General features: G+C 51.9%; 1 protein-coding gene across 2 annotated transcripts in view; it reads left to right on the top strand.

The window, feature by feature from the left end:
* The first annotated feature begins 3,364 nt into the window (after window positions 1-3,364).
* Window positions 3,365-16,539, top strand: part of CHCHD6 (coiled-coil-helix-coiled-coil-helix domain containing 6) — a 126,654-nt gene continuing 113,479 nt past the window's right edge. Inside the window, exons 1-2 of one of the 2 annotated variants that reach the window (XM_032650283.1) lie at window positions 3,365-3,503; window positions 13,937-14,045. In XM_032650283.1, coding sequence (XP_032506174.1) covers window positions 3,417-3,503; window positions 13,937-14,045 — 196 coding nt within the window. In that variant the 5' untranslated portion in view covers window positions 3,365-3,416. Of the gene's footprint in view, window positions 3,504-6,490; window positions 7,103-13,936; window positions 14,046-16,539 lie in introns of those variants that run through there. The other variant, XM_032650282.1, reaches the window with a different exon arrangement.

Raw genomic sequence — 16,539 nt, forward strand, 5'->3', positions numbered from 1 at the left:
GTCTCTTTCTCGATCTTATAGGAAAAGCTTCCTTTTAGCTTTTAACATGGACAAAGCAAATTCCTTTTCTGACTTTTCTACTCTATCAGCCCATTTCTTCTTCTCTGCTTCTGGAGAATCCAATTTAAGAGACGCCAGCTCACACAACTCCCCCTCCCCCACGCCCTATACTGGTTGCCAAGTTACTTAAAAAAAAAAAAAAGACAACTCTCAATAATAATAGCTATTGCTGAATGAGTTCACTAAGTCCAAGCTCTGGGCAAGCACTCCATGTAATGGTAGCACCACTCTTATAACAGGAAACTGAGGGGCACAGGTCTAGCAGGAGGCAGAGCTCAGCCTTGCATCCCGTCTCACTGCTCTCTTTAGCACTGACTGCACTGTTCTCTGGGTACCACACTGCTCAAGAGCCATCTGACCAGATCTAGGTCACACGGTCACCTCCAGCTACAAAGGAGAAGGGAGTCCAGAGAGGGAAGTATTTTTTATTTCCCCAAGTGCAGAATTTTATTTCCTGATTATTATTCTGAAAAATTTCAAACCCATAGAAACAGTGGAAGATATAATGGATTCCAATATACATATTTCACCTAGATTCACCTATTGTTAACATTTTTTCCCTGAACCATCTGAGTGCAGGTTGTAGACACTATGACACTCCCCCAATACTTCCAAATGCATCTCCCTAAAACAAGAAAATTAACTTTAATTCAATAACGTCACCTAGGACACTATTCCATATATAAAACTTTCCCAATTGTTCCAAGTACCTTTTTATAGCTTTGTTGCTGTTACTGTCATTTTAATCCACGATATAATCAAGATTCACGGCTGTGTCTCCTTGTAATGCTTCATGTTTTGAAACTTGTTTTTTCATGACGAAAGCTTTCTGGAAGAGTCCAGGACAGCTGTCTTGTAGGATCTCACATTCTGGATTCGTCTGATTGTTTCCTCACGATTGGATTCAGGTCACGCATTCTCGGCCACAACACTCCAAAGGGGACACTGTGTGTCCCTTACATCTCCTGGGGAGGGGCATCACATCATGTTGTCCCACTCTCTGTGACGCTAAGTTCAGCCATTTGGTTAAGGAAGTGACCTCCAGGTCTCATCAATGTAATAGTTTTCTCTTTATGATTGTTCAGAAATCTGTGGTGAGGCTTGGGAGTTGTCACTCAACAGCTTTAGGATCCACCGATGATTTCTGCGTGATTCAGTTAATTCACTGAGGGTCACAAAATGGCAATTTTTAAATCTCACACTGATTTGCTGGCATTCTTTTGTAAAGAAGACCTGCCCCCCTTTTTTACATCCCCTCTCTTTTAACGCATGGACTATTGCATTTTTTAAAAAGTTAAATATGTTATAGGTTCAAACTGTCAAATTGCTATAATGCTCAAGTTGTCCCAAGTTTGGCCAGTGGGAACTTAGGCACCAATTTTTCTAACCAGACACATTGTTACACCTAAGGAAGCTGGGTTCTGTCATAAGGAAGGAGAGAATGGGTACTGGGCAGCAAATAGTGGACCTGTCATAACACCTTACCTCCCCAAAGTCTCCATTTCCTAGACCTTAGACTGGGGTAATACTCTCTCAGGATGGTTTCCAGGACTAAATGAGTTGGTCATGGATTAACTACATGCAAAGCATGTGTGCCTGCATCACAGAGCCTGGTGCCACGAAGGTGCTCAAAAACCATTAACTTCTCTTCCCTTTCTTTCCTCTGCCACTGCTTTTATTAAAATCCTCACCCTTCTTTGGATTTATAACGTCACTATCCTCACCCTTTTGCACTTCGGTTTTCTTTTCAGGGAAGTAGGGATACACGACTTGCTGGGTTGTCACGAGGCTTAGCTATGCTGGTGTCAGTGTAACCCCACTCTCAGTCTTGTGGGATTCCAATTCTCTCCCAGGAGTTTGCACATGGTGGGAGCAGGGGAGACCACACACAGTCTCATAGTCACCTGTGGCCCTGACTCTTGTTTTGATGAATTAGTCCAGTGGTTAATTATTTCATCAACTCAGAAGTGAAATCCATCCCTTTTCTCAATTTTTATAACCCCTTCCACAGTCACAGGGTGTTCGGGAGACCTTGAAAAACGTTGAGGAACATGAAGTAGATGCTAAAATTGCCCCGTCCAGCTCGTGAGGCCATCCCCTGGCTGCTGTGGGTGTGGACTGCTGAGAGCTCACAGATGCCCGCTTCACTGGGCTGCCAATGACAGAATGCTGTGGGGAACAGAAGGCCAGTCCCCTTGCCTTCGAGCCAGGCCAACTCTGGACATAATTTGTGCTCCAGAGCCCAGCTCTGACGGCATCTCAGCTTTCTCCTGAGGCACTCCCCCAGTAAACCATTTGCACCAGAATCCCCTACTCAGGCTCTACTTATAGGGAAGAGATGGAGAAAGATCTCCAAATCAAAGTATTTTGAAGGAATCTGGCAGATGTTCTTGTTATCCTAGAGGATAAAAATCCTCTAGCGCTCCCCCTGCCGTCCCCCCCTCCCCCCCCCCCAATGTCCACCTTCTTCTTCACCCAAGCTGCTCTCATCTCAGAGCATCTCACTTTCTCTTCCACCCTCTGCTCCTCCCCGCTTCCCTTCCAGGTTCGAACAGCCTCCAAATGACCCTTACTATTTCATGGAGCAGTCAGGGGTTCCCCAGTTCCCGATCCCAAACTCTGCTCCGGGCCTACTGGGGCAGATCAACGCGAGTCAGCAGCTCAGAGAACAAAAGGTGGCTGGGTTCAGGTGGCCGAAGCTGTAAGCCGCAGTCACCGCGTCCATCACACGTGTGAGCCCGCGAGACAGGCGTGAACACGACGCTGGATACACGGTGCGTGTCTCCTCAACGCCGAGGGCCGTTCACTGTCCTCCCCGGGCCTTTAGAACAAGCTCTGGCCCCGCCGACAAAGCCCTCTCCACTCTGACCTTCAGCCCGCCTCCGGGTCTGCTCTGCACCCTCCCGCACTCGGGGCCCGCGCTGGGCCCTCGCTCTCCTCCTGCCTCAGGGCCTTTGCACGAAGTTCTTCCTCCACTGCCTCCCCCACAGAGGGGCGCCTCCCGCCAGCTTCTCTCCTGGCACCGCGACGTCGCTGTCTTCCTCAGCGCCTTCACGCTCTCCGTCTTTTCACCGCAAGCCTGCAGCGCCTCCGCCCGCCCAGCGCGGCCTCCTCGGTGGTGGTGTCCCGGTCACCGCGGCTACGCTCCTCGGCCAGCCATCTGGCCACGCGCCGTCTGGGCGCTGCGCCTCGTGCTCCTGGTCCAGTGGGCGGCCACCGCGAGACTACAGCCCCCACAATGCCGCGCGGCCCGCGCCGCGATTGGCTGAGCCTCGAGCTTCGGCCAATAGGACGCGGCCTTGTTGGCAGGTGGCGCCGGTCCCGTAAACACCGGCGCACCGGAGCTCCCTCCCGCCATGGGCATCACCGAGAGCCGCGAGGGCCGAAGGGCGTCCCTCGGAATGGACCAGGAGGAGCGGGTCCGGGTGCTCCAGGGCATCCGGGTGAGCGGGCGGCCGGCGGGCGGGCGTGGAGGCGTCTGCCGGCGCTTGCCGCGAGAGGGCCGCGAGTTCGGAAGGCGCCGCAGGCCTGGCCTCCTCAGGGTGGGAGGACGGACGGAGACCGGGGGGCGGGGCCTCGTTACCTGGACCCCTGCCCGGGTGCGCCTTGGACGTTTGATCCTGTGCCCTCGCCGCCCGCGGACGCCCAAGCGTGTACGAGGACAACGAGCCGCCCCTCCTTGGGTTCCGGAGCCGCGCTGCTGACCTGACTGACCACCTCCCGTGCCAGTCCCCCCAAGCCCCCGCTCCCTCTTCGCTGGCCTCAGGACCTCCTTGTCCCTCGAGGTGCCGGCCTGCTCGGCTCGCGATCTCCGCACGGGTTGTGTTCGGGCCCCCAGTTTGCCTTATATCCGCTCTTGCGTTCTTGTAGTTCAGGTCTCACGTGAGGGTCCTTTACTGACCATTCAGTTCAGAGTGCCTGCCCATCCCCGCGGTCGCACACTGGTTTTTGTCCTAGCGCTCGCTCATCTCCATTTGAAACTTCTGTTGATGCTTTACTTCTTTGTGTGTTTCCGACCGCAGTGTAAGCTGCTTGAGGCCAAGGCTCTTGTGTGACTGCAGACTGTATCCCCAGGCTCTAGAGGAAGAATAAAAGCAGCTCACGCTTGAGTGCTTAGTGGGGGTCATGGGTTGTGCTAAACCCTTGACGGGTGCCCTGTCGTTTAATTCTCAACAGCTCTCCGAGAGGTCGGATTTTGTTCGCCCATTTTATGGATGGAGGACAGGCGGGGCACTGAGACATGAGGTACTTACCCAGGGTCACCTAGGTAACAAGCCGGCGAGCTGGGATTGCGCTCAGCGGGACTCCAGGGACTGTTCATTGAGTGCTCTGCTTGCTCCTGCACCTCTGCCTTGCACGTAGTGGGTGCTTTGTAAACCATTGCTGAGCGATTAAATGGACGAACCCCAGTGAAGCAGGCACCATGTGTCCATGGGATGCACAGAGCCGGGCATAGGTGAATTAGTTAATTAGGGAGCTGGCTCAGAAAAGGACATCAGGGCACTTCCCTGGCGGTCCAGTGGTTAAGACTCTGTGCTTCCACTGCAGGGGGCAAGGGTTCGATCCCTGCTTGGGGAAGTTCCACATGCCATGTGGTGTGGCCAAAAAGAAAAAAAAAAAGAAATGGACATCAGGAGGTGTGACTTCTAGATAGTTGCTCATTAGCTGTGTGACCTGGGGTGAACAACTCATCTGCTGAGTCTCAATCACCACATCTTTTGAAAAACGGGGGCAGGCTGTGATAATCCTAGGTGCTGCCTTGGATAAGGTGATGTGTGTGCACGTGTTTAGAAAAAGTACAGAGTGTTTTGTAGCCTCTAGTCTTAGCATGCCTACGTAGCATATTTGGTACTTGCTAGGTGCTATCCAGTCTTGACCTGGCTTGGGGCAAAGTCAAAATGGAGAGAAGACGGCTCCGCTCACGTTGGAAGGTGAGAGGCCGTAGCCGAATCAGAATTTAGAAAGATGCCCCAAGCTCTGTGTGGGCGCTCTCCCACTGTTGTCACCTGCTCTGGAGAGTGTTGGGAAGTTCAGTCAGTCAGGGTCTCCTAAGGGAACGTCGTCTTCTTTTTTTTTTTTTTTTTAACATCTTTATTAGGGTATAATTGCTTTACAGTGGTGGGAACGTCTTCTAAGTGGACAGGGGAGCATCATCTCTTTTGGGTTTTATATCAGACAGCCACGTTTTCTTTCTAGTTCTCTCAGCAGTTCTGCAAAGTATAAATTCTCTTTAAAAATGGAGAATCAGGCTTAGAGAGGTTAAGGAGTTTGCCCAAGGTGTTACTTCTGGGACTGTAACCCAGATCTTTTTGGGTACAAGAAATAGCCTTTTCTCATGGCTCCAACCTACCCTGCATGCTCCCAGTGACATGCAAGGCAGTGTGAAAATTCTGTGACAGCCTCTAGCTGTCCTGACAGGGTGCTGGTGCCATGCTTAGTTCTACCAGAGCTTGTTAAAACTAGAGGGAGCTTTGGGCAAACTCATAAGAGAAAATAAGGCATAGAGTTGGGGGCACCGCCCCATGTTCTGAGACCCCTTCCTTCCTTCCTTCTTTCCATCCTTCCATCCTTCTTTCCATCCACTCGTGTGCCTGTTTTGAGAGAGGGAGACCAGAGAAAGGAGGTGATGGCAGTGCAGTGTTTGGCGTAAGGTTTTTCCTGCTAGCAAAGTGACTCGAGGGTTGGGAAGTCCACCTTGTCTTTAAGCAGGTGAGTGAAAATCACTAGAAAAGATCATTGGTTGAACCAAACGAGAAGTTAATTTAATAGAAGGTATAGGAGGTGTGTGCCAAAGAAGAACATCTGCCTGCTCCTTCAGAGAAAGTTAAATATTCTTTTTTATTTTTAAAAAATAAATTTATTTATTTATGGCTGCGTTGGGTCTTTGTTACTGCGTACGGGCTTTCTCTAGTTGTGGAGAGCGGGGGCTATTCTTCATTGCGGTACATGGACTTCTCATTGCGGTGGCTTCTCTTGATGCAGAGCATGGGCTCTAGGCGCCCTGGCTTCGGTAGTTGTGGCTCGTGGGCTCTAGAGCACAGGCTCAGTAGTTGTGGCGCACGGGCTTAGTTGCTCCACGGCATGTGGGATCTTCCCGGACCAGGGATCGAACCTGTGACCCCTGCATTGGCAGAAGGATTCTTAACCACTGTGCCACCAGGGAAGTCCGAAAGTTAAATATTCTTAAAGACCTCTTGTATTTAACCCCCCCGACCTGGTCCTGGAAAGCATTCTAGTTTCCTTAAAATGAAATGCCAGGACCTTGCTAGTTTGCACACTCATTTACCTAAGTTTACATAGAGAGTTCAAGCCCTAATTCCGAGGAAGGTAAAAGAAATTTAATTAATGCAAAAAGCTGCAATTATATTCATCTCTGTTTTTCAGAGCAAGCATGTGTGAAATACATGAAGATTTCATTTCAACCAGTGTGTTTCATCTCATCCTCCAGTAAGAGGAGGTGCACACATAGCCACAACATCCCGTGTGTGACTGTCCCCTCTGCCCCTGCACAGCCATCTTTGGTGACTCAGCTGAAGTTGGTTGCATGTCAACATGCAGACCCCTGGCTGTTCTCCAGCCTTTGCCTCTTCCATCCACTCGGTTCCCGCTCCCCTTCCCAGGTCACTTCCCGAGGCTGCTGCTCTAGCTGTGTCCCCAGGCTCGTTTCACCCTCAGGGCTATACCACCTTTACCATCATTCATTGCCACGGGAGGCAAGTCGGGACCACTGCTGAAGGGAAGATCTCGGAGGAGGTCGAGGGACGCAAGGGACAGCTCCCCGTGTGCCCACACCAGAGAGGCCAGGTGTCCCCGACGTGTGGGTACCGCTTCACCGCCACCTCAGCAAGTGCTCACTGTGAACTGGGCCTGGCCTGGCAGAGACTACAGGGGACAATGCACAGGGCCCTGCCTCATGGAAACCTCATCCCAGGAGGGGGAACTGACCAAGAGAAAGAAAGAAGAGGCAGAAGAAGAAAAAAGAATTGCAAGTGCCAAGAAGAAAACAAAAGGGATGCGAAGAGTGATGGGGCTTCCTGCTCAGGTGGGCTGGTCAGACAGTGCTGTTTGGATGAGGTGACGGTGACGACGGGCCTGGGCCAGCGGGGAAAGGCTTCTCTGCTCTGGGCTGAGTGGTTTCAGGGCACTGTGTCACCTGGTCCCCAGGCTGACCTTGGGAGATTTCATCCCAATGCAGAGATGAGGAAGCAGGTTCAAGGAGGTGAAGGAACCCCCGGTCACAGTGAGTTGGTGGTAGAGCAGGAAGCTCAAACTTTCCGGCTCCATAGGCTGTGTGCTTGGCAGCCGCACAGTGGTTGGAATGGTGGAGGAAGCTGGCCAGGTGATGAGGCCAATGCAGAGATGAGGAAGCAGGTTCAAGGAGGTGAAGGAACCCCCGGTCACAGTGAGTTGGTGGTAGAGCAGGAAGCTCAAACTTTCCGGCTCCATAGGCTGTGTGCTTGGCAGCCGCACAGTGGTTGGAATGGTGGAGGAAGCTGGCCAGGTGATGAGGCTAGACTGGTGATGCAGGGCTGTTCACACGTTTCTCTGGAGGCAACGTTGTGGTTCTCTATTCAGGGTTGGAGCTTTGGAAAGATTTTATCTGATGATAGTGACTTTTAAAAAAATGGCTTTATTGAAATGTATTTTACATGTAAAATTCACCATTTCAGGGATTTTTTTAAAGCAAATTTACAGAGTTGCTTTAAATTTTTAAAAGCAGATTTACAGAGTTGAGCACAGTGGGATTTTAGAACCTTCACGAGGCCTAAAAAGTTCCCTTGTACCTATTTGCAGTCACTCCCCACTCCCACTCCCAGCCCCAGGTAACCGCTAAGCCTTCTGCGTCTGTGTTGTTTGCCTTTTCTGGACATTTCATGGAAATACATCGTGCATCTTTCATGTCCATTTCCCTTCACTTAGCATCTTTCATGTCCATTTCCCTTCACTTAGCACAATGTTCTTGGCGTTGGCTCCTGGACTTTGTGGTATGTATTAGGAGTTCCTTTTTATTGCCGAATACCATCTCATTGTATGGATATTCGAGTTGTTTCCAGTTCTTGACTATTATGAATAATGCTGCTGTGAACATTTGTACATAAGGTTTTTTTGTGGTCATTTGTTTTCATTTCTCTTGGATAGGTAACGTAAGAGTAGAATTGATGGGTCATTCTGTTTATGACTTTGGTGACTTATTAGGTTTAACTTTTTGAGGCACTGCCAAACTGTTTTCTGAAGTGGCTGTACCATTTTACATCCCCCTCAGCAGGATATGAGGGTTCCAGTTTCTCCATACCCTCACCAACACTTGTTATCATCTTTTTGACTACAGCAATTCCAGTGAGTGTGAAGTGGTACCTCATTGTGGTTTGAATTTGTGTTTCCCTAATAACTATTCATGTTGAATGTTTTTCCATGTGCTTATTTGCTGCCCAGATATATTTGTTTTTTGGTGAAATGTGTATTCAAGTCTTTTGCCCACTTTTAGTAGCTTTTGATGGGGTTGTTTGTCCTTTTTATTGAGTTATAAGCCCTTTATCATATCACGATTTGCAGATATTTTCTCCCAATCTGTGGCTTGTCTTTTCATTTTCTTAGTGGTGTCTTTGAAGTGCAAACATTTGTAATTTTGATGATGTTTAACTTATTTTTTTTCTTTTAGTGATTGGGCTTTGGCATCATATCCCAGTAATCTTTGCCTAACCCAAGGTTATAGAAATTTTCTCGTTTGTTTTCATCTAAGAGTTTTGGCTTTTATACTTAAGTCTGTATCCATTTTTAGTTAATTTTTGTGTATGATGTGAAGTAAGGCTCTAAATCGGGTTGGCAAATCACTCTGCCATTTTAGGGTGAAAGCAGCCGTATACAATATGTAAACGAATGGGTGTGGCTATGTTCCAGTAAAACTTTATTTATAAAATCAAGTGTTGAGTTGGATTTGGCTCGAGCACTAGAGCTTGTTGAAGTCTGCTCTAAATACATCTTTTTTGTTTGAAATATTTAATTTTCTCAAACTACATTTGTTGAAAAGACTGTCCTTTCCCCGTTTGAATTACCTTGGGACCTTGGTGAACATCAGTTGATCATAAACATAAGGGTCTTGGACCCGGTGGGTTCCACCCTGGAGAGAGGTCACTGCATGTCTTCCACAGCAGCCCTGGTCTCCAGGATCCCACCTGCCGTGTCTGCAGAGCGTTGCCTGGTTCCACCCTCTTGCCCTCCTGCACTCCACCCCGGTCATCTCTTTTGTCCTCATTTGTGAGCTGTTGACCTCCGGGTTTTAAACACCCAGACCATAGGTGTCCCCATGCTGCTGGCCATGTCCCACTGCAAGTCTCCTGGGCGCCTGTGATTCACTGCATCCCCCCCACTGCCTCTCCCACTCTCACTGTTCCTGACGTGTGAAGGTCCATCCAGCTGGTCCCCACGCAGGAAGCTGATCCCACGTGCCCTTTTTCTCTGCATCTAATGTCAACTCTTGTGTCTTCCCTTCCAGCTGCTTCTGTTTCATCCTCTCCTTTTTACCCTCAGGAACTCTTGATCTCAGCCAGGCCCGCCCCACCTTCCCCTTGCCCATATGACAAGTTGTTCTTTCTCCCAGCAGGCTTGCCTGCCACAAATCTGTACTTCCTGGCGCTAGCAGGGTAATGTGTTTTTAAAAGGTACGTTTTACTTTTGAGCAGCTCTCAGGCAGTGGGGATAAAATCCAGACAGTCCCAGTGGAGGTCCCTCCCTTCCAGGCCCAGCGGCTTCGCTCTCAGAGACGGCGCCCCCAGCTGGTGGTGTCAGTGATCATTCAGGGTTAAAGCTGAGGTGCGACCCGCTTACTTCCCACCCATACGTGCTTCCCGCCGTCTCCAGGTTCAATGCAGATTCCTGGGCCTGGCTCCCGAGGCCCTCTGTGTTCTGGTGCCACCTTCTCCTGTCGCCGCCCGTCCCTCGGGGAGGACACGTGCTGCCGTGCTGTTTCGAGCTGTGCTCCTCTGTCTGCAGGGCTCTCTCCCTTCCTTGGCTAAATTCCTCCTTGGCCTTGCGACCAGTTCAGGGGTTCCCTCTGTGCTGTCGCTGGTCACCGTCCTGGGTGGGGGGAGCTCTGCCCCGTGAGCAGGACCTCGTCTCCTGGTCTGTGGCCCCAGCATGTGACCCGGAACCGGGCTCAAGTCAGCAAGATCCTCGCTGGGCAGAGGTTTAAGCTACTGGCTCCATATTTCTTGGATGGAACCATCAGTCCAGAAACTTTGTGGTATTAATCGACGACATTTAAAACTTGGAGGCGTTACATCAATTCAATTTTCAGTTTTTTGGGGGGAAAGAATTGAAAGTCTGGTCCACATTTCCAGGTGGCGCCCCTTGGCTGGAGCTATGAAGTAGCCACCCTCTCCGGGGCTGTGCTGTCTCCTGTCCTCGCCACGTTGTCCTGGCACTCCCGCTTTGCTGCCAGGCCCGCCTCATTTGTTTTTGTCACCTGCCTGGCCCCGTGGGCGTCGGTGGTTGCCACCTTTCTGGGGGGGCCTCCAGGACTCTTCTCGTCCAGATACTCGGATTTAAATCTGTGGATCTAATTGCAGCTCACAGAAAACTGGAGGACTAGCCAACAAAATCTCCACAGCAACAGCCGCGGGCAAAGCAGAGGAATCTTCTTAGAGTCACAGGAGGGCAGCGCCTCTCCGGGGTCAGGTGTCTGGGCCCCAGGGGCCGCTGACAGACCCAGCCGTCTGGAACGTGCCGGTGCCGGTGCCCAGCCTGCGCGGGGGAGCCGTGGGCCAGGAAGCGCGAGCCTCGGAAGGCAGCGCGTGAGTGGCCGCAGTGGTGGCCGTGGAGGGTAGCTGGCTGCTGACTTGGGCCAGCGCCTTCCCTCGCCCTTGGGTCACGTTTGGGCTTGGGATCTCGGCGTGCCTCTCCGGCCTGGTCACCTGGTCCAGCCTCCCTCTCACACATGCCTTTGTCAGGCCCTCGGACAGGCCAGACTCGGCCCCTCTCAGAGGCTTTGCACTCATCCTCCCCTCTGCTTGGAACTAGATCCTTTTTTCTTGGATCTCAAGGTGGGATTGTGGCGGGGCCTCCTCCCTCCAGGGCGGTGGTCTCCCGTTAGTGCCATCTCCCCTGAGGGGTCTTCCTGCCATCCCATGTGCACCCGGCCCTGCCGGACTGTATTTCATTCTTTCCCAGCGCTTAACCACCAACATGCTTCACAGATTTTAAAGACACATATTTTTGAAATAGAGATCCCCTGTAATATTGATAGGTGGAGAAATCCACCTCTCACCCTTTGCCGTTAGTCCCCGTTTCCCCCCTCCCCCAAACCCCAGGCAGCCAATCTAGCGTCTGTCTCGAGAGATTTGCCTGTTCTGGACGTTTCACACATGTGTGCGGCCTTTTGTGTCTGGCTTCCTTCGCTGAGCACGATGGTGTGGCCTGTGTTAGTAGTTCATCCCTTTCTATGGCTAATATTCCATTATTTTTATTCACCTGCCCGTCAGTTGATGGATATTGGGTTGTTTCCACCTTTGGCGTCACAGATAATGCTGACGTGAATGTGCAACTTGCTGTGAACGTGTACTTGCATTTGTCTTGAGTGGGTACCCGGGAGTGGGATCGCTGGGCCTAATGGTGACTCTGTGTTGCATGCGTCTTGAGCGGGTACCCGGGGGTGGGATTGCTGGGCCTAATGGTGACTCTGTGTTGAACTTTTGAGGAACTCCCAGACTGTTCTCCACTGTGGCTGCACCATTTATTTGCCACCAGCAGTGTATTAGGGTTCCAGCTTCTCCATGTTCCTGCCAGCAGTTGTCACTATCTGACTTCTTGATTATAGACATTCTAGTGGGTGTGAAGTGGTCTCATTGTGGTTTGAATTTGCATTTCTCTCATGACTAAGGATATTGAGCATCTTTTCATTTGCTTATGGGCCATTTGTGTATCTTCCTTGGAGAAATGACTATTCTGATTCTTTGCCCATTTTTAAATTCGGTTGTTTTTCTTTGTATTATTGAGTTGTGGGAGTTCTTTGTATATTCTAGATACACGTCCCTTGTCAGATATATGATTTGCAGATTCTGTGGGTTGTCTTTTCAGCTTACTTGATTGTGTCTTTTGAAAAACAAAACTCTCATTTTGATGAAGTTCAGTGTATGTTTTCTCTTTGATTGCTCATGCTGTTGGTGGCATATCTATACATTCAGTGCCAAAGCCAAGGTCAAAAAGATTTACGCCTGTGTGTTCTTCCAAGAGTTTCATTGTTTTAACTCCTGCATTTAGGTCTCCGATCCCTTTTGAGTCAGATTTTGTATATGGTGTGAAGTAGGGGTCTACCTTCATCCTTCTGCACATGGATGTCCAGCTCTCCCAGCACCCTTTGCTGAAGAGGCTATTCTTTCCCCATGAAATGGTCCTGGCACCCTTGCCAGTCAGTTGAGCACAGATGTATAGGTTTATTTGTGGGTTCTCAATTCTCTTCCACTGCTGTGTGCGCTTGGTCTTCTCTTGTTCTATAATCATTAATTAGCTATGTGATTTGTATCTGTCTTAAATACTAGAGGGACTCAGTTTAAATTATTATTATAATCTTTACTTGCTATAAGAAATGTTCATGGTAAAAAAATGAAACACAGAAGTGCCGAAAGTGAACGTCCTGGCCCGGCCGCTCCTGTCCCGTGTGCAGGACACGCCCCAGGACGTCTGGTGTGTGCCCCGAGTGGATGCGTACATGGGGAATGTGTGTGTGCCAAGGTCAACGTGTATATATCGCAGGTCTGCGTCTTTATAACTGTGTATCTGTTTTACAAAGTCGAGATACAAAGTGTCCTCTGAGTCCCGGGTCAGCGGTGGCATCCTTCCGTGGCAGGCACATGTCTTACCCGTCCTTTCTCGACAATTCCGCGGTGTTTCATAGGGGGCGCACCATCATTTCTCTCACCACTGCCTGTCGTTGCTATCATGTTGTTTCCTTTTCCTGTGCGAGTCCAGCGCTGCTGTGCACACGTGGGAGCACTTTCCTCGCCTGGATCCCTGAAGTGGAGCTGCGGATGGTGGACTCGGTCCTCAAGTCATCTTAACGTCTTCCCTCGCTGTGCTTTGCGATGCCTTGCACATACTGGGCACTTAATATATATTTATTGATGTCAACTCTTAGGGGCTTTTATTCTGGATTCATCCCTCGCTGGCTGTTTCATTTCAGTCAAGTGTTTTATGACACCCTCGTACCCATTTCACTTCCTCTACAATGAGGGAAAGATTTGATCATCCGGTCGTCACTGGGGGAGCCAGGGTGAAATGAGCCAGGCCGTGCTGGATTTTCTGCTGTGACGGTGGCCCTGGTGGGACTCAGACGGGAGGGAGAGGTGGCCCCGGCCCTCAGGGTATTTACAGACCATTAGATGAGGCCGGTAGAATGTGAGGCACTTCCTAAGAGGTGCACCTGTTGTAACAGGGAAAGGATTGGGAGAAATGGTCCTTAACTTGGGTGCTGTCTGGAAGAGCCCACCGTAGAGGGACCCTGGGACGCCCACAGGGAAGGGTGAGGTTTGCACAGCTGGAGGCATCCACCCTCTGTACAGGGTGGGGCTGCAGTGGTTCTCAGCCGAACGGATTCAGGGCAGGAGAGAAGAAGGGGAACTCGGGGTCCCCTGAGTGTGTGGGAGCAGAAGGTGCAGCCGGGAAGCCAGTGGGGGACACGCTGTGGCCCGTGGGGTCCAGGCTGGGCGTGGCGTTGACCTGGCGGGTGCCAGGCCAGCACGAGAGGTTTCTGTGTGGAATTCCTTACGTTATTGGAGTTGGTCTTGCAGGATTAGTCTGCTCAGAAATCTGGGGCGTGGGTAGAGGGGAGTCTTCACTTCCAGAAGGTCTTTCATTTAACCGTTCCCCTCAATCCTTCCCACAGCTGTCTGAAAACGTGGTCAACCGCATGAAAGATCCCGGCCAGCCTTCCAGAGTGGGGCCGCTGACCCCTGCAGCTGCCGCCCTTGTCTCCTCTGAAGGCCAGGAGAAAGGTAGGCCGGGGTGGCAGTTCTGCGCGGGGACGGAGTGGGCGCTCCTCCTGGAGATGGGCTGCCGGCTGAGCCCACGGGCGGTGCATTGACGTGAGCGCTTCCCACGAGAGAGTGGCCCCCAAACCGGGTGCTGTCCTGTTCAAAGACTACAGCGCCGTGTAGTCAGAGCCTCCGTGACCGTGACCAGGCCCGGAAGTTCCCTACTGTTCCAGCTTCTCCGCACGTAAGCAGTGAGTGGGTGACCTTGGCGCCAGCCCCAGAGCTCTGACCTGCCCTCACGCTCCGGGGTCCTGGCCCAGCTCCTGGGACGGTGCTCGTGGGGCTTCCAGGAGGGTCGCCACCCCGTGCCCCCGGCTCCTTCCCCAGCTTGCTGTGGAGCTGCTGCCTGAGCCGGCCTGGAAGCGCTTTTGCTCCCCACTGTGGTGTCCGTCACAGGTGAAGAAACCTGTGCTTTTCTCCAAGTGACTCCTGTTAACAAACACAAAGGGACACTAGCGTTTGAGTGGAGAACGTATGGTGCAGAAATATTAAGATACTACAAACAAGAAAAGTCCTCGTGGCAGCTGATTAAGGAGAAGAGCTCGTTGATGAGAATCTGGGTCCCCCTGCTGTAACCTGAGGTGTGAGTTGTACGCTGACGGGCTGGAGGGGCCTGGCCGTGCGGGGCATGGATGCCGTCCCGACCCACAGTGAGTGACTGCGGCCTCACGTTGGAGCTGTTTTCTCTGCCCATCGGCCCCGTTCGGGTGCAAGCGCGTAGGAGGCCGCACCCTCCTTGTCCACCCGGCACGTGCTGAGTGCCGGCCAGGGATGCGGTCACGAGGCGCGCGCTGGCACACGCAGGCCACGTGGCCCAGGGCAGCCCAGCTCCCGTCAGGAGCCGCGTGCGCAAGCCTGTGGCTTACAGTGTCACGCGCCAGTGCGACACGCAGCAGAAGCCCACAGAAGACGCCCTCGTCCTTTTCCGGGGGGTCATCCTCACCGTCTCTGCGGCCGGCTGGAGAGAGGGTTGAAGAGGCCTCACGTGCGTGAGTGAGCTGTAGGAAGGGGAGAGGCAGAGGGCGAAGATGGCTGAAATATGTCAGGCCACGTCAGGTTCAGCCTTGGAAGAGAAAAGAAGCATTTGTTTCAGTCTTGCTACGTTTGAGCAGTTTAAAAAGCAAGAAGAGTGGTTCATCTATCATTCGGTTTTGGTTTAACAAAGTATTTTGCTGTTTGAGGGTGAGTGAGTTTGGAGGTTCTGAGGGCTGGATTTGTCAGCATGGGCGGAATGCCCTGAAGTGGATGAATTTTAAAATACTTTTACATTTAAAATCCAGTGTCTGCTTTTACTTTAGTGATAGAACAAGATAGAAAAAGAAGTTAAAATTAAACCCTTGTGCCAAACCATACGCCAAATGCGTGTCAGAGGAAGTCACAAGTTGAACTGGGAGAGGTGCAGTCATACAGCTAGAGCGGCAGGCGGCCTCTTAACCCCGTGTCAGGCAAAGAGACCTTAAATGAAGAGGAGGAGTGGGGGCTGTGACTGAACGATTGGAGACAGTTTAGAAGAAATGAATGAACAAAGAGTGACAAACTAGGGAAGTAGAACTGACAGGGAGGGAGCAGTGTTCGTATGTAAAGAGTCCTTGAAGCCCTCTGACGGCTGCATGGAGAATGTGTCCAAACGGTCAGAGAGGTGACGAGAGCCAGCTCCATGGAGGGTTGACACACTTGAACCTGCAGGCTGCCGCGGAGCGTGGGCGCGGGGGTCCGGCCACAGGCTCTGCGGTGGGTGCACGCGTTACTTTTGTAGTCGTGAAAAAGGAAAACTGTATAGAAAGCAGAAATAAACGTGATAGACCTTACGTCACTAGAGTTGTTGTAAGTCAGGCCCTAAGCCCAGGGAGCGTTCACATCACATCCACACCAGGCAGCGGTGCCTCCTGCACGCTCCCGGCCGAGGACCTGGCGCGGCCCCGAGGGCTGCCCTCCCCGGCCCAGCGCGCCTGCCCGGCCTTCCGGGAGAGGCGTGGGCCTGGGTGAGTCCCGGGGTGCTACGCGCGGCGAGGGCCCTTCTGGAGGGGCTGAGCCCCCCAGCCTCCGAAGTCAGTAGCTGAAAAGGTCTTGGGAGAAGCACCCCCTCCCGTCTGCCTCCCAAAGCCTGGTTCCCCGGCCGGGTCTCGTGTGGCCCGGGAGGCTGAGCGTGGAGGCCTGCGATGGGGTGGAGGGCATGTGACCAAGGCCTCAGCGGAGCGGGGACGCTGAAGCCTGGGGCAGTGGGGAGGAACAGAACCTCAGTGTCACTGTGCGGTGGGAGAGGAGAGTGAATTGGGTTTGCTCGGAGATCCCCACGTTCTCGGCCATGGGAAGGTAGACCTACTGCGACAGCTTGAAGGGCCCAGTGACACTAGAGGTGAAGCAGGTGAAAGGTGACATAGATGTCCTTAAGTGGGGCGTTGGCCACATTCAGGATCGGAACCCTACAGAAAGGGATCTGAGAGAAACCAGGCAC

The sequence above is a fragment of the Phocoena sinus genome, chromosome 11 (assembly GCF_008692025.1).
Source record: "Phocoena sinus isolate mPhoSin1 chromosome 11, mPhoSin1.pri, whole genome shotgun sequence".
NCBI lineage: Eukaryota > Metazoa > Chordata > Mammalia > Artiodactyla > Phocoenidae > Phocoena > Phocoena sinus.